The sequence below is a fragment of the Pseudorca crassidens genome, chromosome 4 (assembly GCF_039906515.1).
Source record: "Pseudorca crassidens isolate mPseCra1 chromosome 4, mPseCra1.hap1, whole genome shotgun sequence".
Taxonomy (NCBI): Eukaryota; Metazoa; Chordata; class Mammalia; order Artiodactyla; family Delphinidae; genus Pseudorca; species Pseudorca crassidens.
In genome coordinates, this window is record NC_090299.1 from 60,917,353 (window position 1) to 60,941,095 (window position 23,743).

General features: G+C 35.5%; 1 protein-coding gene across 3 annotated transcripts in view; it reads right to left on the bottom strand.

Moving 5' to 3' along the window:
* ARAP2 (ArfGAP with RhoGAP domain, ankyrin repeat and PH domain 2) overlaps nt 1-23,743 on the bottom strand; it is a 199,542-nt gene that overhangs the window by 71,526 nt on the left and 104,273 nt on the right. For all 3 annotated transcript variants that reach the window (XM_067735692.1, XM_067735690.1, XM_067735691.1), the window contains 5 exons: nt 23,262-23,460; nt 22,892-22,955; nt 9,080-9,243; nt 4,601-4,813; nt 1,269-1,374 (listed from right to left, as the gene is read on the bottom strand). In XM_067735692.1, the coding sequence (XP_067591793.1) occupies nt 1,269-1,374; nt 4,601-4,813; nt 9,080-9,243; nt 22,892-22,955; nt 23,262-23,460 (746 nt within the window). The remainder of the gene's footprint in view (nt 1-1,268; nt 1,375-4,600; nt 4,814-9,079; nt 9,244-22,891; nt 22,956-23,261; nt 23,461-23,743) is intronic.

Below are 23,743 nucleotides of genomic sequence, written 5' to 3' on the forward strand. Positions count from 1 at the left end.
TAAAAAAATGTAAAATGCCCTGCAGCATCCCTGTGAGTTCCCACTGTGATGTCCCAGGGCTCCTCGGTGCTATTTAGAAACTGCAGACTTAAGACTATTTTTGTCATTCATGTATTATTATCAACTATTTTTGTTACATGGACCCTTAATGGACATTGTACTATACATAGTAGGAGCTAAAATATATGTCAACTGAAGAAAAGGATTGGAAGGAATTCATCTGAAATTCAAGTATAAAGTTTAAGAATTATGTGTAACAATGTTTAAAATGTTAATATGATAACTGTAGCAGCCTGGTGACATAAGTTCTGAAGAAAAAATTATTTGTCCCAATGTCTCATAGGCATAGAGATAGCACTATAACTATATAGACTACATTTATATGATGCAATAAGAAAATCAGATTTACAGTAGGAATGGAGTTTACAAGTATCAGAAGTGGTGGCTGGAAAAGAAAGATAAAGAGAAAAGACCAATTGTGGAGGATTTAGGAATCTAAATTCCAAATAAGGTACTTTTAGTAGAATTCAGCTTCATAGAAATTTATTCAAGGGAATATTGCATCCACGAAGGAAGCTGCAAACTATATGTTTCTTAAGCAATATTTACACTGATTTAAGTTTTTGTAACGACAAAACTTGCTCGTAGCAAAACAAACAAACAAACCTTGTTTGTTGACTTAAAATGTTATTCCCAAACATTGTCATCCTTCAGATGTCATTTTTCAAGCTACCATTTTATTCCTCTTATCCTCCCAAATGCAGGGGACTACATGCCCCAACATAGAAAATGTTTTTGATTTTTAAAATTTCCCTCATCTAATCAACTGACACCAAAATATTGGAGTCAAGTTAGATACAAACTCATAATAAAGAAATAAAGGTTTATTAAGAGTCCACCACGAGAAAATACTGTACTCACAGATTCCTGGTATAGAATTCTGGTCCCTGTACTTCCTTCTCTGACATCCCTCTTAAATGTTTTAAAATTCTTGCTTATGTACTGGATGTATCTGATTTGCTGTGCATGATTATTTCTAATCCATTTAAGAAATTCTCCAGTGCTATTTATTTGAAATGTGTCTTAATTCCACTAAGAGACACTAAAGTGATAGTTCATGGGAATTCCATTTTGAAACTATTCTTAAGATATGGCGAAAGATTCATAGTCACAAATAGAAGGTTAACCACAGTACTTTAAATTTAAGAAATAATGTCTTATTGAGTGCCACATTTGAAATGTCTAGAAAAGTTCATGAATCCACCCACCTATAAAGGTGTTCAATTATAGCTGCCAATGTTGCTCTGTTGACCCCAGGAAGAGTACGTATAAATGCTCCATATTTTTTAATTCTTTCCTTGTCATCTTGGGTATCTAGAGGTTAAACACACACACGTAAAACTTGAGGCCTAACTAATCGTCTGTATTACCAATTTGCCTTTTATCAATATTTTAAAACAATATTCACAATTGTTATTTTACTGACACAATCAAGTTTCAATAGGAAAACATTCAAACTTCTATAATTCTGGAAAAGTATTTACAACAACATTCCAGGGCTATACGTCATAGTTCTTATACTTTGTAATTAAAAATGAAGCACTTTCAAAACCCAGGGTTGTATTTTATCTTCAACTTTACAGACTACTGAATGTCAACTAAGAGGAATCTTTTCAATTAATAACAAATTAGAATACAAATTGAAAAGATAAGCCAAAAGTATTTTAACTGTAGCTATGGAAAGATTTCACTATTTGTTATTTGAAAATGACATTTCTGACTTTTTTCCCTTGTGGAATCATAAAAATCTTCCCCAAACTATGAACCATCCCAGAACTATGAACTGTACCTTACCCCACAGATCCATGTAAGGGAGCTTTCACCAGCCCTGGAACCTTCAACTCTTTGGAGAAGGTAAGGGGACAGTGGAAGAAGTCATGTGTAGGCCCTGGAAACGATGATATAGACTGAGAGGAGGATGGACCCTCTGCCTTAGTCACGGAGAGAAGGATGAGAAGGAATTACTCTCCTCCACCCTCCTAACCCCAAGAAGTCAAATACTTAGAGCAACTACACAGGACCCTCCAAAGTTCTGGAGTCTAGAAGATGTGCAGTGGTGGTCTGGTCTAACCTACTCCCTCACAGGGGAAATAGGAGACCTCTCTTCAAATAAATAACTTGTGCTGACTCTGTAACTCAGGGGGATTGCACTTATATATCCCCTCTCAATTCCCAACTACCTTTGGAAACAAGACTTTTTCATTTTCTGCTTAGCCCTACACATTCTATTAACAGAAAGCCAGCAGCACTTTATGATTCTTTGAAAGTACACAGTCACTTGTAAAGGGCATTCCGATCCCTGGGGAGGTAAGAGACTCTGTGACACATTTCTGAAGTATGCTCCTATTCAAAACTGCAACTGATAGCTCTTTTGTACTGACTTTGCCTGCACATGAGATCTATGAAAGTAAACATGGTCATATTGACTTAACTGTGCTGGTAGATGACTCTCTAAAAGCAAGAGGGGATGACACCCAAATGACATTCAAAGATGATACTAGAAGTGAATTAAGAATTTTCTGTCATCCCTGGTATAATCCAAACATTTTCCCTTGTGTCATCCAGTTTCTAACTGTAGAGGTAATTGTATTTATTCAACAAAATGCAATTAATACTACTACGCTTATAACAAGCCATGCTATTACAGCATATTTCCACAAATCTTATAAGAATAAAATAGATGATATTTTCAAAATAAAGCTTAAGTAATTGGAAAGGAAAACTGAAGATAGAGTTTAGGTCATATAGGAAACACAATGATCTGTTCAACTAGCCACAGACTTCAGACAGTTTAATAGCGTTCTTAGAAGAAGAGGTCATATATCATATAAATAGGTGCTATGCCACTGTAGGGCATTCTTCGCCTTGGGCTCACAGGACCCAAGAGAGCTCTCCTGTGAGTTCACCCAGAGAGTTCTAGTTTATTCTAGAACAAAGGGCACTTTTCTGACAGGTCAGGGTGAGCTACATTGCATCTAAAAGCAAAGAACTTTTAACACTATTTGACCCAATAGTAGAAGCCTCCAAGTAAATGTTCAAGGATTCACATCCAAATGAAAGGTGAACACACTCCTCTCTGACACATGCTAATACTTCCCAACTACCTCCTGCTGGTAGATTGACAACAATGAAGACATCTCTATCATGAAATCTGACAACTTCAGCAAAAGCATATTTGTCACAGATTTTTGATAAATGATTTTATAATGAAGACAAATTGTAATTCTTTATAGAGATACTATAAATAACTTCATGGTTATAAATTACAATAAAATCTTAAAACAAAAAATGAGGATGGCAGGGTAATTGGGCTTACAAGATATATCATCTAATTCCATATTTTATATTCCAGAAAATTATACAATCAACTTTTCTTGTGATTAGAGTTAAAACTATTGATTTTAGAAGTATTGGGAAGTAACTATAAGACTTCTGAGTTAGGCAGTTAAATTGTGAAAAGCTTTATTTTAATAGCAATACTACTCTCTTCTTGCTGACACAAATAAGGGACATTCCTGGAATAATTTTTCAAACTGTGGATGTTTTATGACATTTCAGAATTAATCCCTTCAAATGTCATAGTTATGTTTTAGATTAAACAAATGCTTTCAATGAAAAAAACTATTTCTCAACAGAGGGACATCATATAGTTAAACTCAAAGGTCATTTTATAAAAAAATTTCTCGAAACAGATTAAATGTACAAGAGAGAAATATATTAGTAACTTATGGTATAATTCAATGATACATTTTAAAAACTGTGGAAAAAATGAAGATTCAAAATTGTCATTTTGAAAGCATTGTAGATATATGGGAAATATTTTTGGTTTATTAATAAAGATTATATGTAAATCATAGGCCTGGGGACAAAGATTATAAAATAATGTGAAAAATGAAAATAGCTCTATTAGAAATCTGGGATTAAAGGCAATGTTTATATTTAAAAATATTTATCATAATCTTTCTATAAAAAGAGTTATTTTGAATTAATTGATGTAAATATAGGTTTTACTAAAATCAATCTGACCCATTAACTTTTCTAGGGTCATTTCTTAAATAAGTTCTCTTACAGTGCAGCAAAGCCTTTTTGCTTCATTAGACAGAATCTAGAAAAAATAAAGAGTAAAAAAAAAAAATTGTTATGTAACTCTAAAGAGGTAGAATAAATGAAAAAGGAAAGCCAAACAGCCATATGGCAAAACCGTGTAAAACCAATCTTATATTAAAACTTTCATTTTAATCTTATGAGAAAATTAACAGCCTACATGGACTTGACTATAACACTTCCAAAGTTAAGGCAAAGTAAGCACTAAGAAATCTACTGAAAACTAAGTATTACCATAAAACACTGTTTAGCAATTATCACCATAAATTTCTTTTGGGGCAGATATAAACAACTATTGATTGCAAAATTTCTGTTCTGAACCATTATGTATATTGTTCCTTTCAATTAAATATTCAGATTATCAAAGGAGATTTTAAAAATCTATTATCAAATGAGAAGGCAAAGCCTTTATTCTGTTCTATATTATATGTGTTACCTAAGGCAGAGATCCAATATGGATAGAGCTCCTTAGTAAGAAGTGCGTCGTCAATGTCAGAGAGAAAACTCTTCAATATGCCCGTCACATCTTCAAGCTGATGTTTTCCAGCCATCAATTTAAAGCTTCTTGCATCCTTTTTGAAACTCTCCAGGAGTTCACTTACATGTAAAGGATCACCATTCTTTTGATAGATATATTTGCACCCTAAACCTTTGTTAAAAAAAAAGAAAATGGTTATATGAAAAAAGTCTCAGGTCAAAATCCACTTTGATATCTTAAAAATAGAACAAATTTTTGTGTTGGAACGATGCACAAGACAAAATCATTATCCAAGAGCTGACATAAACATGCATGAGAAAAAAAGAGCCCCTCCCCCTGCAACTTTAATATTTAAAATGTAAACCTGATGAACAACTATTTCATCCTCAGCTTTTAGTAAGTCTCTGGCCAGCCTTTCCCCTAGTCCTTCATAGCATCTTTTTCAAATGTTCTTTTACCACAAGTACCCTTCGCTTAGTCTCCCAGAATATAAATTTGCCTCCAGTTTCACTGACAAAAGTGAGGCTCTCTGGTATAAATTTCCTCATGTCTCTGCACTCACATTTGTATATTAATTCTGTCTGTTCCCACCTTCACCTTCTTCTACATGAAGAGTTGGGTCATGTCCTTTTCACAGTTACAGATTCATCAAGTTTCCCATATAAAATAAGAGGAGTAGCAGTGATTAACTGGAGGAAGAGGAGTGATGATGATATACAAACAAAATAAATTTTTTAAATCCTTTTTTGCCCCTCCCCCCCAGGTCTCTTGTCTCTCTTCCTTCCAAAACTAATCTGAGTTTCCTATATTTATTTTCTCTCATCTCACATCCCTGTTAATCCTTCAACCACATAATCTTGCTTCTGTGCCCAATTCCCACTGTATCAGGACCATCTTCATCAAGAATATCTATTTTCTAGATGCTTTTCAGTTTTTATGTGATAAGAATCCCTGCAGTGTCTGACAATCCAATGAATCCCTGTTAAAATTCTGTTAATCTCAAGGTTTTCATGATGTTATGATCTCATCTTTTTTGCCCCTTCCTCTATGACTACTCTTCTAGTCTTCTATTTATTCTGCTATCTAGTATTTACTGATAATCCCAGCAATCCATCCTCAACTCTCTTCTCTGCTCCCCTACAAAATTCTGTGGATGAACCCATCCATCTTCATCACTTCAACTACTACATGTACATTTCCACTCAGGTTTTAATTCCTAAAATTTCAAATGCACATATGCACTTTAATATATATATATACTATATAAATAATACATGCAACACACACTATACTTATACATATGAACAAATTAATTCTCCTGCCCCTTTCACTACTTCACCTCCCAATCCCAGCATGTTCTTTATTTATCTTGTTCCTATACCTCAGAATTTGGCATTGCTTCCTCCCCAGTCCTTTACAAGTCAAAACTTTTCTTTCTCACTTACCACACCAAATAAAATGTCACATATATTTTTCATCATGACTTCTCTCTCAAAAGTGTCCCCTTTTTCCATCCCTTGTGCTATTATTATTTTGTGCACCCAGTTCCTCACTATGTTATCACAACTCCCTGTCCTATTCCCGTGCAGCCCTCCAGTCAGCCTCGAAAATGACAACAGCATGGTCTGAGACACAGGTTGGCTAGTGTTACCAACATGCTTAAAAATATGGATACAGCCCTCCCACTGCTTTGAGGGCAAGTTTGAGGATTTTATTATGATACATAAGACCCTACATGAATTTTCCTAACTAACCCTCCTGCCTCTTGTATTTGTCCACTCTTCTCACACTGAGTTCTGGCCACACTTAACTAGCCCCAAGCTCCCTGAACAGACAACCTCCTTCATGACTCTGCACCTAGGCATACACTGTTTCCTCTTCCGGGAATTCCTATTCCCTCTTTCTCTTAACCAGTTCCCATTTTCTCTTAAGACCTGTGGTAGGTTCCATGCCTCACCCATGAAGCCACCACCTCTACACTGGCTGAAATTCACCCGTAAACCATGGACACCTGTACCAACCCCTGAACCTCTCTGCCATAGAATTTTGTACACTTGAGATGTAATTGCCCACTTGTTTGCCTTTGATCCACAATCTGTAAACTCCTAGAAGGCAAAGATCATGTCTTATTTTCTGTACACAGCAGCTACACAGTTCCTAGAAGAACTCAGTAGGTACTTAGTAAATGACCACAACAGAATAATAAGCAAATTCTACAAAAAAAAAAAAAAAAAAAAAAAGCCAAGTTTCTGAGAGATTATGTTGCTGGTTGAGTGAATCTCTAATAGCTGGTACACAAGGTAACTGAATGTGAATTTGAAGGTAATTTTGTTTACATAAATTAAATATATTCCCCCAAGAACGAACTACTGTAACTCATTAAAAAAATTAAAACTCTAAGAATTATTCTGTGAACTTGGTCAGATTCGGATCTTGACACCATGAGCACAAAAAATTGGACTTAGATTTTAACCCAAAGATTAGGAAATTCAAAATAATTATGACCATAAAGGCTCTGAGCCAACCACTTGCATCCTATAATTATTGGGCATTTTCTAAGTTCATATCAAATCTTCCCTTGTATACATGCTGGTAATATTGGGTCTCCATGTTCTGCTCATTAAAAAAAAAAAAAAAGCTAAAAATACATGAAGACTTTTATTGGCTTTATTACTTTAATATGCAAGTTAATGTACCTTATGCTAGAGCTACAAAGTAGTTATAATGTATGAAATTTAGTTGAAAACAATCTAATGCTTAATGATTTTAAATTCAAATAAACACCACAAAGAAACTTCTGATTTCCCCAGAGAAACATTAAGTTGGATACGCTGAAGCTAGTCAAGTTATTTTAATCATTTGTCAGCTTATGAAGCACTTTATGCCATTATGAAATTAAGATGATTTGAAAATTCCCAATGAGGTTATGCTCTTGCTAAAACAGAATATGTGTGCAATTCATTTACACCTACAAAATGTAAATGCACTAATACTGAATTACTAATAAATGAAGATGATAACCTTCTTCTTCCCCCATTTTCAAATAAACAGATGATGACAGTTGATAAGAAAAATATAAACATACTATCAAGGGAAGGAACTTCATAGAGTAATCCCACATAATGTGATTACATACATATTTACAATAGATATATAATTAAAACACAATAAATCTGAATATTAATGATAATTGTACTTGGATTACATATGAAATAACTAAAATACTTAAAATGGCACTCTCTCTAGGAGAAAATATATTAATATACACATATTCTAAACTTAATTTCCTAAAATTATTTTCCTCGTAGCCTTTGTTATTTTTGACGTTTTGTTTCACATCAGCTTATTTAGTTCTCAGACTGGAAGGCATGATTTATGGCTCTGTGTTTCACTCTTTACTCCCACTGTTCAATTTCCAGTATCAAACTTAGCAGCTAGCACACAACAGACACTTGATAAATAAGTAAAAAAAAAACCTCATAACACAATGTTTTACTACAGCTCTTTCAATGATAACATTTTCTTTTCAAATTAAAAACCCCAAAGATACTTTTAATATTAGGAGAACAATGAAAGGTTAATATATCAATAGCTTCCAAAATACCAGATAATCGTTTTACTTTTTTGCATGTACAATCTAAATCAATGACACTTATCGACAGGTTAAAAGAAAAAATATTTTTATATTAAAAATATAGTTAAGCAATTTATTTACTCTACCTTTTAGAGTATTAAGGAAATATGTAACAGAAGGAATTTTAAGAATGAACAATAATTTGAAAATAAACATGAATAATAAAGGCATACTTTAGTTAATTTTAGGCATAGCTAAAATACTACCATAGCATATTAAATTAAAATGAAGCTGCACATGTGGGTATAAATCAAGTTGGTTTTAACCTGCAAACTATTCATAAAAATATTTGTTACAATTAAGTCAAACTATCACAGTTAATGACCATGATTCTTAATATAAACATGTGACCAATAGCACGTTGAGTGGAATAAATACACATACACTTCGTATGCAGGCCAACAAAAAGTAAATTCTTTTACACATTGTCCCATAGTTTACCACTTCTAAAAACACACTAATGTGCCTCTGCGTTCCCCTAGATTTACTGTAAGTTATAACCTCTGAAAAGTACAATCTTAATCAATTTTTAATATACATTTTATAATATAGATTCTTCTACTATGTCATTTAAAATTTTTATGCATGTAAAGGAAGAAGGAAATGGTAAAGGCACATGATATAATTTAAATGAGCTTTATTGTGAGAAAGAATGGTATTTAGGCTGAAGAGTGACGACACTTTTCTTTTTCACTGATGTACTTACAAAGGGCTCTAATTCAGTCCAATGGAGGTACCACTTAAAAACTGTAAATATGCTACTATGAGTTCTGTGGGTTGAATAAAAACTTTGTGATACTTACCATACTGTGTAACAAATGCTATACAGCTGTTCACGATAATGGGAACGTCATTTTTGCTGAGCTGCTGATCTTGTAATGCATTCCCATCTGTACCTGCTGCTTTTGCAATTGCAGTATGCCAGACTGTGAAATCCAACTTGGTATGCCCATGGATGTATAATGTTCTGTAAGGTTTCAAAAATATTTCAAATTATAATTTTGCCATTTTAAAAATTCTTAACTTCTACACAGATTATCCTTGGATCCATATAAATGGGATCTTGTCTCATCCATCAGAAGAAAACCCCTCTGGGGACGTCCCTGGTGGTCCAGTGGTTAAAAATCCGTCTTGCAACGTGGGGGAAGGTGCTTTGATCCCTGGTCAGGGAACTAGGACCCCACATGCCGTGGGGCAACTAAGCCTGCGCACCGCAACTACTGAGCCCACACACCACAACTAGAGAGCCCACGCGCCGCAATGAAAGATCCCACGTGCCGCAACTAAGACCCAACACAGCCAAAGATAAATAAATAATAATAAATAAATATATTTTAAAAAAGAGGAAGAAAACCCCTCTACCACCAGCTTCCACTCACTCAATCCCTCTTTGCATGTACAGTCACGTCTCTCTCTATATAGAGTCCAGGAAGTTCCCTGAACTTGTGGTCTCGCCTCCTTGCCTCCTTTCATTTCCCCTTTCATTCTGTTTCTGAATAACTGAACAGAAACCCTTGTAGCAAGCATCACCTGTGACTTCTCATGGATATTTGGGGTATATTTTTCAAGATTTTAGAACTGTTTGATGACTTCATTCCTTTAAAAAAAAAGAGAGGAAAAAAAAATACCACCCAATTCGGCTCTTGTAGCACAATTCTTCCTGGCTTTTCCTTCTATCTTTCTGGTGCCTCAATTTCTTTCCCAAGCTCACCTCCTGTTTCTGAAAATGAAGTTGTAACCTCAGTGCACTCACATGAACTCCAAGGACTTTCCAGAGACATGTCATTCAGGCCAGTGGTTTCATCCCCCGTATATAAGCTGGTAACTCCCAAATCCCTATCTCCAGGCAATAACTGTCTCACAAATCAGATCTCTATGTGATTGAAAAGCAAGAGCATAAAGCAGCTAAGAGAGTGGGAAATCCAATCAATTCCCAAACTCAGGTTTTAGCTCTGCACTCCCTTTATGACTTTGGACAAGTTATCAATCTTCTTTGGTTCTCAGTTTCATCACTGGCAAACTTAGAATAATAATAAACGTAATATTAGTAAATAATAAAATATAATACTAATTAATGTTGATTTTTGGACATCTTCACCTTAAGGTGCCACAAGCATCTCAAATCTTTATCCCTCCTCATACCCAACCAGTACTACTTTCTCCACTTATCCCACCAGAAATTTAGGATTCATTAACTGTATATTGGTCCACCCCCACTCCCACCCCATCACTGCCACATGAATTCAGTCACAAAATTCTGTTCATTCCAGTTCCCTGACATATATGCTCTGCCTCCTCTTTATTTGAACATCACTTTCTTTCAGGTCTTTGTACTGCTCCTTGAAATCACTAAAACCCCTCCAAACAAAATTCATTTCCCAATTCTCCACCTCTCCAGTCCCTGCTCCCCAAGACTGCCAGAATGATCTTTCTAAAATACGAAGCTAATGACATCACTTCCTAATCACTGTCCTTCCACAGCAGCTCTGGAGTTTTCAAGATTAAAAGGCCCTCATGATCTGGCCCGTATTTTCCCCTCCAATTCTGCCATTCCAGGAAGGAAGGAAGGAAGGAAGGGAGGGAGGGAGAGAGGAAGGGAAGGAAGGGAAGAAAGGGAGGGAAGGGAGGGGAGAGAGGGAGGGAGGGAGGGGAGGGAGGGAGGGAGGGAGGGAGGGAGGGAGGGAGAGAGGAAAGAAGGAAAGAAGGAAGGAAGGAAGGAAGGAAGGAAGGAAGGAAGGAAGGAAGGAAGGAAGGAAGGAAGAATTAACATGTTCCTGTCTTCATAATAAATACTTCCAGCTCTTTGGCTGGTTACTCCAGCTCCTCCCCCATCGGTGTATTCCAGGTAACCCTCCCTGACACTCCATCCCCATCTCTCTCCATCCAATGCTTATTGTGTACCAGGCGTTTCTTCTTAATCCTGAACATCCACTCTACCCGCCATCATATTGCCTGCTCTATCTGTGTGAATGTTTTAGCCGCTACACCCCAAACTTTGTACAAGCAAACAAAGAAAGCATTTCAGCATCAATAGCCTTTAGCATAGGACGAGGTATTTAGTGGGTAAATAAGTTTTAATGTTCTAACACTAGATATAAAATTTGACTTGAAACACAAAGTAATCGTTGATGTATTTAAGTATAAAACTATTTAATTTTCATTTCAGACTATGAGACAGCTACTTTGGATTCAACCCAAAGAGAAAGGAATGAGCTGCTTGAACTCTGGATTGTTTTGGTTTCTTTCTTTTTTTTTTTGGTGGGGGGTGGGTAATGTTTCACATTCCTGATAATTCACTGGCCCTAATTTAAAAAGAAAACAAAAGTACTCCTTTCTGTCCTTCGGTTTCTTTTCTTGAAATGCTCCTCTAAGAAGATAAAGCTACTGGCACCCCACTCCACTCACTTCTAACATCTTCTGAACTTGCTGTAACTTCTTCTTCAGTGACACTGGTGCCCGTAATCTTCATCTCTTTTCTCCTGGCATCTCTATCTATTGTTTTTATTTTCCACACCACCACAACAGCCTTGACTTCCGGGTCTTATAATTTTCTTTTTGAAGAATTCTGATACTTGCTCTAATACTCCTGACATACCTTAGCCTTACATCATCTTTAGCTCAAAAACATTCTACTGCTGGGCATATTTGTCTAAATGAAACTATATAACCTGGGTAACTTCCTTGAGGAATATCAAGCCCCTACATTATGTAGACTTAATCAAAATTACCTCTTGCTAAATTAAGGAGTTTAGGTAAAGAGAAAATTTTAACTCTTTTTGAGTCTTGGTTTTTTTATCTGATAATTAAGCTCTGAATATGAGACAAAAATCTTTGAAAAGGTGTGCTTATAAACAAACGACAATGAGTATTTGAGCAAGCAATAAAAGAAATCCAAAAGGCAATGGCCCTCCTATGATAGCAGTATAATTCTGCCGTTAACTGTAAATGTTTCCAACTTCAAATATTCTTTCTAACCTGAAGAAATCCTGTGATGACAAGTTTAGCTGTCTGCTTGTGAGCTAGTGAAGGGTAGAATGAGTAATGACAAGTTAACTCTTGAGTCCACTTGTCAAAGGCGGAATCCTAAAATACATCATCGTGTGCAGTAGATGTTTGACATTTAATAGCATCACTTCAACAGCTTTCCTCTCTGATGTTATCTAAACTCTGTGCACATTGAATAAAGCATCAAAAGATATTTTTAACACAAATGCTGGCCAACTTTGTGATTTCAAGTGTTATCGAACAACAATTTTACATTTCTGGATAACGATTCCAAAGAAATAGGAACTTATATCTTGAAAATCTGGAAGTTCTTTTAAAGAACTCTAATTATAGAAAAATAAATTTTCCTGTCCATTCCCCAAACCTAAATTTTAAATGGTACTTCAAAGCCAGATAAAAAAAAATCCCTATATCCAATAATGAGTTAAGACAGTTCAATAAGACCTAGAAACCAAGTCCCAAGACTAATAAAAACAACTTTCTCAAAACTGTAATATAATAACCACAAAGTAGAGACTATCATATTTGAGCTTGGTCTACTGACAAGAACCAGAACAAATGATAGGATCTATAAATACGGCTGTATGAAAAATAAATTCACCTTTATAAAGAACATTTTAAACACAACTAAAAAACAAAAATAACATTCCAAAAACATGACTAAAGAAGATAATATCCTAGGCATTTATACAGAAATCAAAAACTGAGTCTTGTAGTATAAGTCAGCATGTTTGACCAAAAAATACTTATTTTGCTTTCATTTCTGGAAGATCTTTTTGCTGGATAGAGTATTTTAGGCTAATAGCTGCTGGTTTGGTTATTTTGTTTCCCCCCTGCCCCCAACACATTAAAGGATATCATTATACTATCTCCTGGCTTGCACTGCTTCTGACAAGACATTCTCATCTTTGTCCCCTATTTTTAATGTGTCTTTTTTCCTCTGGTACTTTTTAATTTTTTTTGTCTTCACACTGGTTTTCAGGAAATTGATTATGATATGTTTTAATGTGGTTTGCCTTTATCATGCATGAGGTATGTTGATCTTAGTACATCTGTGGGTTTACAGTTTTTATCAAATTTGAAAAAAGTCTGGCCATGTTTCTTCAAATATATACATATATATTTACTCCATCCTTCTCTTATTTTGGGATTCTAATTATACTTACATAAGAATGATATTGTCTCACAGGTCACTAAGGCTCTGCTAATTTTATTCAGTCTTCTCCCTCTGTGCTTAAGTTTTGATAATTTCTATTGTCATGCCTTCAAGTTTGAGTTTTTTTTTTTAATGTAGAGTCTGTTCTTGCATTTAGCTGATCTAGTGAGATTTTCTTTTCAGATAGTGTATTCTTAGAAGCTTTAGAAGTTCCATCTGGTTCCTTCTTTAGATCCATTTTTCTATGTTTATGTTTTCCTTTACATCTTTTTTTCTCTGTGTAAATAATTGTCTTTTTATTTATTTATTTTTTACTGGAGTATAATTGCTTTACAATGTTGTGTTAGTTTCTGCAGTACAGTGAACTGAATCAGCTATAAGTATACACATATTCCCTCCCTCTTAGACCTCCCTCCCCCGCCCAATCCCACCCATCTAGGTCTTCACAGAGCACGAGCTGAGCTCCCTATGCTATACAGCAGGTTCCCACTAGCTATCTATTTTACACATGGTAGTGTATTTATGTCAAACCTAATCTCCCAATTCATCCCACCTTCCCTTTCCCCCACTGTGTCCACACGTCCATTCTCTCTGTGTCTATTCCTGCCCTGCAAATAGGTTCATCTGTACCATTTTTCTAGATTCCACATATATGCGTTAATATACGATATTTGTTTTTCCCTTTCTGATTTACTTCACTCTGTATGACAGACTCTAGGTCCATCCACATCTCTACAAATGACCTAATTTCTTTTTATGGCTGAGTAATATTCCATTATATATATGTACCACATCTTCTTTATTCATTCATCTGTCGATGGACATTTAAGTTGTTTCCATGTCCTGATTATTGTAAATAGTGCTGCAATGAACATTGGGGTACATGTGTCTTTTTGAATTATGGTTTTCTCAGAGTACCTGCCCAGTAATGGGATTGCTGGGTCATATGGTAGTTCTGTTTTTAGTTTTTTAAGGAACCTCCATACTGTTCTCCATAGTGGCTGTATCAATTTACATTCCCGCCAACAGTGCAAGAGGTTTCCCTTTTCTCTGAACTCTCTCCAGCATTTATTGTTTGTATATTTTCTGATGATGGCCATTCTGACCACTGTGAGGTGATACCTCATTGTAGTTTTGATTTGCATTTCTCTAATAATTGGTGCTGTTGAGCATCTTTTCATGTGCCTCTTGGCCATCTGTATATCTTCTTTGCTGAAATGTCTAGTTAGGTCTTCCGCCCATTTTTTGATTGGGTTGTTTGTTTTTTTGATATTGAGTTGCATGAGCTGTTTGTACATTTGGGAGATTAATCCTTTGTCCATTGGTTCGTTTGCAAATACTTTCTCCCATTCTGTGAGTTGTCTTTTTTATGGTTTCCTTTGTCATGCAAAAGATTTTAAGTTTAATTAGGTCCAACTTGCTTATTTTTGTTTTTATTTTCATTACTGTAGGAGGTGGATCATAAAAGATCTTGCTGGGATTTATGTCAAAGGGTGCTATCTTTTACAATATTTATAATATTTTAAAATTACTGTCTATATTCTTTGCTAATTCCATTATCTTTCTCATTTCTGGGTCTGTTCTTATCAACTGATTTGCAGCTTTTTCACTTTGCTAGTAACTTTTACTGTATGCTAGACATCATTCAGTGCCAGGATTGTTTCTTCCTTTAAAGGGTGTTGATGTTTGTTTTGGGATCTTTTGCCTATTTGACCCCAGGTAACTAAATGACTTGTGAAGAGGTCTGTTTTTAAGCTTAGTAAGGTAAAAATGGAGCAGCCTTTACCTAAAGGCTGGCTTAGCCTTAATACTCTGGAATTAACTTTCTGGAGTCTTTACAAATGCTCTGTGTTAATGAAGTCTGTCTAACTTGGCTAGATAAAATTTGAACCCACTCCAGCAGTGTCTAAACTCTGGGAATTGTTCAACTCATAGCACACCCTGGGAGTATTTCTACCTGGAGTTTCGACCTGCAAATATGCAGGTTCGTATTGAGCTGAAGATGGAAGGGAACTCCTTTGAAGATTTCTGAAGCTCTTGCTCTGCGCATCTCCCCCTCTGCTCTGTACTCTATCCTGCAATGTTTAGCTACCACAGATTCCCCTATCTCTATAGGGGAAATCAATACAGCAAAACCTCTTCAATATAGCAAAACCACCACCTTCTGCTTGGGTTTCTCCATTCCCTGTGCCAGGGACTGATAAGAAGCCAAGGTGATCTTAACCCTTATGTCACTTGTTTCCCTTCTCTCCATGATCACAATCCTGGGATACCTCTTGTCCTAAAGTCTGAAAATAGTTCATCTCATATGTTTTGTCCAGTTTTCTAGTTGTTTAAAGTGAGAGGGCATGTTCCATACCAGTTATTTCTTCATGGACAGAGATGGGAGTCCAGAACATTTCATTCAGTCATTGCATCCATAAATCACCCTCATCTTAGTTTATAGAGAAACAGTATTTTTTTCCCCATACCTTCAGATAAGAAACTGCTGCACAGTGATGGAATTTTAGCCAGAAAGAGGCAAACAATTATTAAGACAATCTGCAGATGCACAGACTGTATCACAAGAATAATGAAGAATGAAATATTAGCTTAACTAGCTTGTTTCCTCCGAAGCCAACAGTTTAGTAAAAAGTGTCAAGGCACACTATTCCTTGAGAAAGACAAAGCCTCCAAGCTTTCAATTTCATCTCTATATAGTATTAGGCAATCACCTATAGGAATGTGAGAAACAGCCCTGTTTCAAGTCTGCTTAAAAAAAAAAAAAAAAAAAAGCCATCTTTACCCTTGTAAAGAGCCTGCAATCCTTTCCAGAACAAGGCAAGTTATTAATTAAATTTAATTGATAATACTAATATGGTATCGACCTATCTCTCCAGGCCCACTCTCTCATGCTTGCTCCTTAAGAACTGAAGGTTAAGGCTGAGCTGGACTGAAGTTGTACCCTAGCCCATCCTATTTCTCTGAAACTATCGTTTCCACCTCTTTGAAGATCTTAGTGTCTCAACCCCTCATTTTTCTCCTACTCTAATCCACTTAAATATACTTTTTCTTAAAAAATAAAAACTGATTATCTTGATCCCATTTATCTAGAAGGGATCTTCACATTCTTTTGTATTTTTTCACACCATGTTGCATTTATTTGTTCATAAGCTTACATTCTAGTATATGGGAGGTGTCTTGAACTGAATGAAATACATTTTTGAAGAAAATAATATATACTTTAAAATCCACCTTTTATTAAATAGGCACACATTCCCTTTATCGTGATTCTCTTTAACAAACAAAAAAAAATCACCTTATAATGTAAGTTTGAATAGTCCCTTTCTTTCTGCAAAACCTGCGGGGGTGGTGAGAGAAGAGTGGTTTGCTTTGGCAACATTCAGATTAAACCATCTCTGCAAATTAAATCATCAGAAAGTTACAAAAGCAGTCAAGCTGATATTGTGGGCAATCAGCTACTGTTTAATTTGCAATTAAATGCACAATTTAGAAACCACTTTAAGATAATTCACCCTGGAGGGTATTGCTAACATATCAGCTGCTATAAAACACAATTCAAGGAGGGAAAAAAAATCACATGCAATAAGTTGATATGAAATAAGAATCTTCAACTTAGGGTATTAATCACCCAAATTGAGAAAAGTATTCTGTCCCATAATTGTGAAACATATCGATAAAATGTTTACTCCCCAGTGTCGACTTCTTTATGTCTGGAATTTGCAGTTAAAACTGGATGTCATCAGGCTTGGGAGCCATCAAGTGCTTCATGCGTTACTATAGGTCAACTAAACAATCTTTAAAAAATTAAAACAAACAAACAACAACAACAAAAAGCTAGGCTGTTCCGTTTCTGATGAACACAGTTGAGTTATTCATACTGTGTTTATTACAACTAACAGCCTTTCTACAAAAGCTTAATAATAGATGTCTTTGACAAATGAGCACGAAGCTACAGAATGTGAGATGGTGCACACAGTAACTTATTTATCAGAAAGAGATACACAGAGAATGTGGGCCAAGTGCAGAAATAGTTTTTAAATTTTATGAAAAGGATGCTGTAATCTACTGAATACTTCAGTCACAGTGGATATATAACCTACTGTCCAGAAAAGTGCCTTCTGACCTCAGCAGGGTCCAGGACATTCACTGACTAACAATGGGTATTCAAAAACATGATTTCTTTCTTTCTTTTTTTTTCTTTCTACACCAAGAAAAGCACAGAATCTAAGTCCCAATAACAGCATCAAATATCATGGCAGAAAGCCTTAAGTGTAATCAAGAAAGCTTTATTTTCCAAAATAATAATTTTTAAAGTATACAAAGAATACACATTAAAGCGACACCATCTGGAGCACCTTCTGCTTAGAGCTTTTCAGAGCAAAAATGCTCTGTGTGTGGAAAATATTATTGCAATATTTTTCTGTCTAAAAACACTCATGCTATGTATATAGAGAAAATTACCATGAAGATTAAAATATATATCTAGTGACTATATTCACTGGATGGTTATCAAGTTATGAACTAGTTCATGGGGTTCATTCTCTTGCTTTAAGAAACATTAATATATTTTAAAATTTTAATCAAGGGTAGACAAGGGCAGAGAAAATATGTGAAATTAATTCATTAAGTTTATTTATGATTTGCAGCTCTGGTTCAAGCTGTTACTAGCAAAAAAATAAAGGTTAAAACTTATAGCTAGTTGGTTTCTCTTTCTTGCAGTTATTCTCACTATCTTTATATGCCACCAACGTGAATAATTAGAAGTTGTTTTATGTCTTAAAGCCACAATTTTGTCTGTCATTGACAAGTCTACTGCAATCGACTGTACTTTACAGTCAGTATTTCCCAAGGGGCTAACAGATCAAAAGACAGATGAAAAATAGGGCAATGCAATGAAATTCTCTTATTTTTATATGATATTAAAACAGATCTTAAACCATTACATCTATAATTAACTGGCTTTGTTTGAGTACTGGGAGAGAAGTACAGTACATATTCCCTATTTTGGTAAGTGATAAAACTATTCATAAAGTCACCCAGGCCAAAAGCTCAGGAGTCATCCTTATTTCCTACCTCACAAAACAACTGAAAACCAGCAGACTGGTTGAAAACCAACAGATTGGTCTCTCTCTCTCAACATCCCACCACCAAATCTAGAAAGCTACCAATATCCAAAACCATCCATCAGTTCCTCTTTTCTTCCTGTTAGAACTGAGGGACCTGTCCTGTTGTCCTCTCTCTAATACATTCACTCTTCTCCTTTTTTTTTGTTTAATCTCTGCTCCATCAAAATGTTTTAGATGGCACAAGTTCAAGCCATCTAAAACAAAATTGCACATACATTCCCTTCCTGGATCAAATCCCTTTTACTTCATTAATCCTATTAACCTCCAGACATCCTAGACCAACTGGTTATCTAATCTGATCCCGTTCCCAGCCTGACTCTAATCCAGTTTCTGTTTTATCACTTCTGTTCTCCACAGAGTCCCCAGATGGACTCCCCATCACTTACCAATGGAGTATCTGTCCTCATCAGATAGCACCTGACACTTCTGACTATTCCTTCCTTCTTGAAACACCCTCCTCCCAGGCTTGGTGCCACATTCTCTCTTGGTGTCCTGCTTCAGTCTCTGGGTAAACTAGCTTTACACCCCACGATAGCTATTCCTCTCTGACAACCATCCCCACCTCCAACTGACCTGTATTCACCAAGGCTCTCACACGTTACTTCTTCCCTTCTCACTCTGTAGACTCTCCCTAGGTGATTTCACTTTCTTTCTTCTATATGCGGGTAACTCCAAAATCTATATCCCCACCCCATTAACCAGACTGTCAGATCCATAAATATAACTCCCTCCGAGCAACTTCTCCTTAGCTATTTATAAGCATTTCACGTTCAACATGTCGAAAATCAAACTCATTATCTCCCCAGCTCTCTCCCAGACCTGCTCTTTTTCCATTTTTCCCTATCTCAAGTCCCTTTATTTACATATGTATATACATATCCACATATATGTACACACACGTGTGAATGTCTGTGTATAAATATATAGACATATGGGTCCCTGTTCAGCACCACACAAGGTGCTCTGGACACCTGCAGGCTCTTTGTTACATCAAAGATTACAACCTAGTGCACTAACCATCTCCCAGGTTGATTCTTTATTCACACTTCTAACCTCTCTTCTTTCTGCTTCATCTTTAATTATGTAAGCATTGTATGGATACATTTTTCTAATAAAATAACTTTTTAAGTTTTCTAATAAAAATTTTATTTTCTAATAAGTTGTTGAAATTTTAATTTCTAGTGACTTATATTATTAATCCAGGCTTCTAGTACATTTGATGACAATTCTTGAGAGTGATCTACACAAAAGTATTGGTAAATTAATACTTAACACTTGTTTTAAAAAGAAGAAATATTTAGGTTGTTAAGTTAAAAAAATGACCTTACCTTGATGTCAAAATGGATTACTGTTCTCAATACCATATAGACATTGGAAGGCTAAGTGCTTAAAATAGTGGCTAGTATATGGTAAGTTCTATACATTGGTGTCATTGTATTATTGTTATCTGAATATTATTGATTTGAAGAAAACAGGGAAAGCAAATGAAACCAAGATATAAGCATGTGATAAACACAGTTGTTTTCAAATGGTGCCTTTGTATGGCAGCTATTCAAAGAGATCCAAGGAAAATACCTTAGTTTTATATTTGTCCCTGTATTTCTCCTACTCTCCTCCTGACACATTCTCTGTTCCTTTCATACAAATGCTTTCAGCATAACTAGTTGATAACACATGTAGATTAAAAACTTTAAATTATTATCAGAAACAAAATTACACAGCTTTGACCATTATTTTGATATTCTATTAGTTTTTAACTATTCCATGAATTCAGAGTGTATCTGAATTCACCTCCTGATTCCTGTTGCCCAGGGGAAAGGTCAAGATGTTACAAAGTAACAAAACATTTAGTCTTCTGGCTTCCTTATCTAGCATTCATGAGGGAGTGCGCTGCATGCAGTAAGCACTAAAGAAAAATTAAAATTGAATATCACTAACCCACATTTGGTACATTTTAATTAAAATCTAGGTACAACTGGTCAAATCCTTTATAGACTAAAAATGATAGAAAAATACCTTGGCTATAGTAACCTGATTTAGAAAAAATTATGTATACATATAATAAATACAATAAATTCCACTAGCAGGTTCCTGCTTGCTTATTTGTTTAAGAACATAAGCTCTGTGAACTCAGACATGCAATGTGTATTGCTGACCATTTTTTCCTGCCGTGTAGATAACAGGCGGCAGGCATTCCATAAACATTAATAGATGACTATAAAAAGTACATTTGTGCTAGTACTTTAATGCCATAATACTATCCACTGTCTCATTATCATTTCTGAACATGTACGTAACAGGATTCTGAGAGAACAGTATAACTATCATCTGGTACTGAAAATCAGCATCTAAAGAGCATCATTGACCATTGTAAGTCCAGAAATAAATAAGTAAAAACATAAAATCCTAATTATGTTTGTAAGTTAAAAAACACACTCTGACATAAGTATCTAATCAGCAATATGTTTGCTGTCTAAAGCTGTTGATATTCTCCTATGAAGTTCAAGAAAAGACAGGTTCAGATAACTACTCAAAGTCATTATCCTTGTCACCAGCATGGAAATTCACCAGAGGGAAGGCTGATTTAGCTATATTTTTATATTATCATTACATATATTTTTACAAATGATCCTGTACTCTTGTGGAACTAAACATTCTGAATTAATGTAATTAAGGGATTTGAAAGCAAATAATGAAACATCAAGAGAAAACAATTTGTTCTTCCTAATTGTTGTGATATGACTCTAGCTGCTCCTTCTCAGGCTCTTTTGCTAGATCATTCCTCCTCTACAACTGGAGGCCCTGGGGCTACATCCTTGTCTCTTTTCTATCTACAGTCCTTCTCTAGGTGAATCTGTCCAGTTCCTTGGCTAAATAAATAAGTCAAAATGCTGATGACTCAAATCTTGATCTCCAGCTGCAACCTCTCCACTTAATTCCAGGCTTGTATATCCAAATGCCCAGTCACCAGCTCCACTTTGCTTTCAAACAGACATCACAAAATTATTATTTCCAAAACCAAATTCTTGATCTACTACCCTAAACTTGCTAGTGTCCTACCTCTACTCTCCATGTACTTTTTATCTCAAAAACACAGCCCCATTCATCATTTATGTAAATGCTCAGGCCAAAAACTTTGGGGTCATCCTTGACTCTCAGAGTCATTGAATCCATCAACAGACCTGCTCACCTCCACCCTCACAGTAGATCCTATACTCAACACTATGTCATTGGGAAGTCACGTTTTGCCTGGCCTCTGCAGCATCATCCTACCTGGAGGCTCAGTTTCACTCCTGTCCTCCAAAAGCTATTCATCTGAATCACAGTAGTCATTTAAAAACAGAAGTCAGATGATTCCACTTCCTGGCTCTCAAATCAAGCAGCTTCCCGTCACGCTTAGAATAAAATTCAAATCATTTTTACATTTCATGGCCTGTAAGGCCCTATACGTTCTGGCCCAGGGATATCTCCGCAATCATTTCTTCCCACTGTCACTCATTCAAATTTCCCCAGCCACAGCAGCTTCCTTGAAGACCCTGAACATTCCAAGCACAACACAGCCTTGGGGTCTTCAAAATACCCTTGACTTTGTGCCTGGTACATTCTATTCAGACTGCTGTATGGTTTGTTTCTTCACTTTATACAAATCTCTGATCAAAGATACCTTCTCTTACCACCCTATTGAGAACAGAATACTGCTCCATCAGGCGCACTCTCTTCACCTTATTTTTTTTCAAGCATTTAAAATTAAGGGACACAATACTATGCCATTTTTTTGGGTCTGCTTATATTGTGTTTCCCTCACTAGTGTAGATGCTTCATAAGGGCAGAGACCATATCTGTTTTACTCATCACTGTATCCCCAATACCTATAACAGTTCCTGATATACAGTAGAAGCTTAATATTTATTGAAAAACTGAATAAATTCGAGAAATCAGGTTTTAGCTATGCATGATTCAGGGTATTATTTATAGCCATCATATAACTACACTGAAAACATATTTACAACTGGCAAAGTGCTTCCAAATACTTATATGTGAATGTTGAAAAGGGATCAAGGTCTGTAGAAAACTCTAATAACTGATCACACTGAGTTTCTCCTAATGAATATAAAAATATGCAAGCTTCATTGGTGTACTCTTTCTACTAAAGAGAACATACACACACATACACACACACACACACACACACACACACACACACGTATGATTCGGAAAATTCCCAACAGGCTACAAAATAATAGGTTCTCCTCCAAGAGGATAACCAGTATACTCAACTCCCTAGAGCTGTAGAGATAAAGAGTAAAAAGCAAAAATGCACTTACCTCCCTTTTTCTACCAAGAGCAAGACATCCAATTTTTCCCCATTTTGAAGTACTGTGCTAATTGCTGAAGGGAAAGAAGAAAAGCATGAACATATTTTTTTAAAAAAGAGATATGGGAACATATGTATATGTATAACTGATTCACTTTGTTATAAAGCAGAAACTAACGCACCATTGTAAAGCAATTATACTCTAATAAAGATGTTAAAAAAAAAAAAATTACACAAAATACCCTTAAAGACTACTGAGTCAGTCATATGATGTTTGGGAGTGAGCCATCATAATTTTATGTGAAATCTACTACTTCCATGTACAATAAAGAATTGTGTGCAGAATACAAAGTGAGAGAGAGAAAAAAAAAACCACTTACTTAGTTCTTGCAGTCTTCTTAAGTGCATTCTATCCTCCTGACCTTCTTGCATTTGAAGGCAAAAACGCAAACTAGATTTGTCCATAGCAAACCAGCCTTTTCTCCACTGATCCAGGGCATGGCAGTCTTTGTAGTAGAGTTGACCAATCAAATCATAGTCAGCTTCTGTTAAGTTTTCAGCAACAAAGGGAACAAAATGCTGTTAAAACAAATACAAAAAAGTAATAAAGACAGTGGAAATAAGAAATCCCTTACATAGCTACAGATACGAGGGAAAGTGGAAAAATTTGTTTTTCTATTTTTAAGATTTAGAAGGAGTCCAGATTGCAAAACAATTATTTAAACGTGCTATCAGTCTTAAAACTGAAGAGCTATAATGCAATTTCAAATGGCAGCATCTTAAGCCATTTTTCTTATATATAGATTTGAAATAGGAAGACATTCTCTTTGCTGATTTGTGGCAGTTTTCAAAATGTCAACCT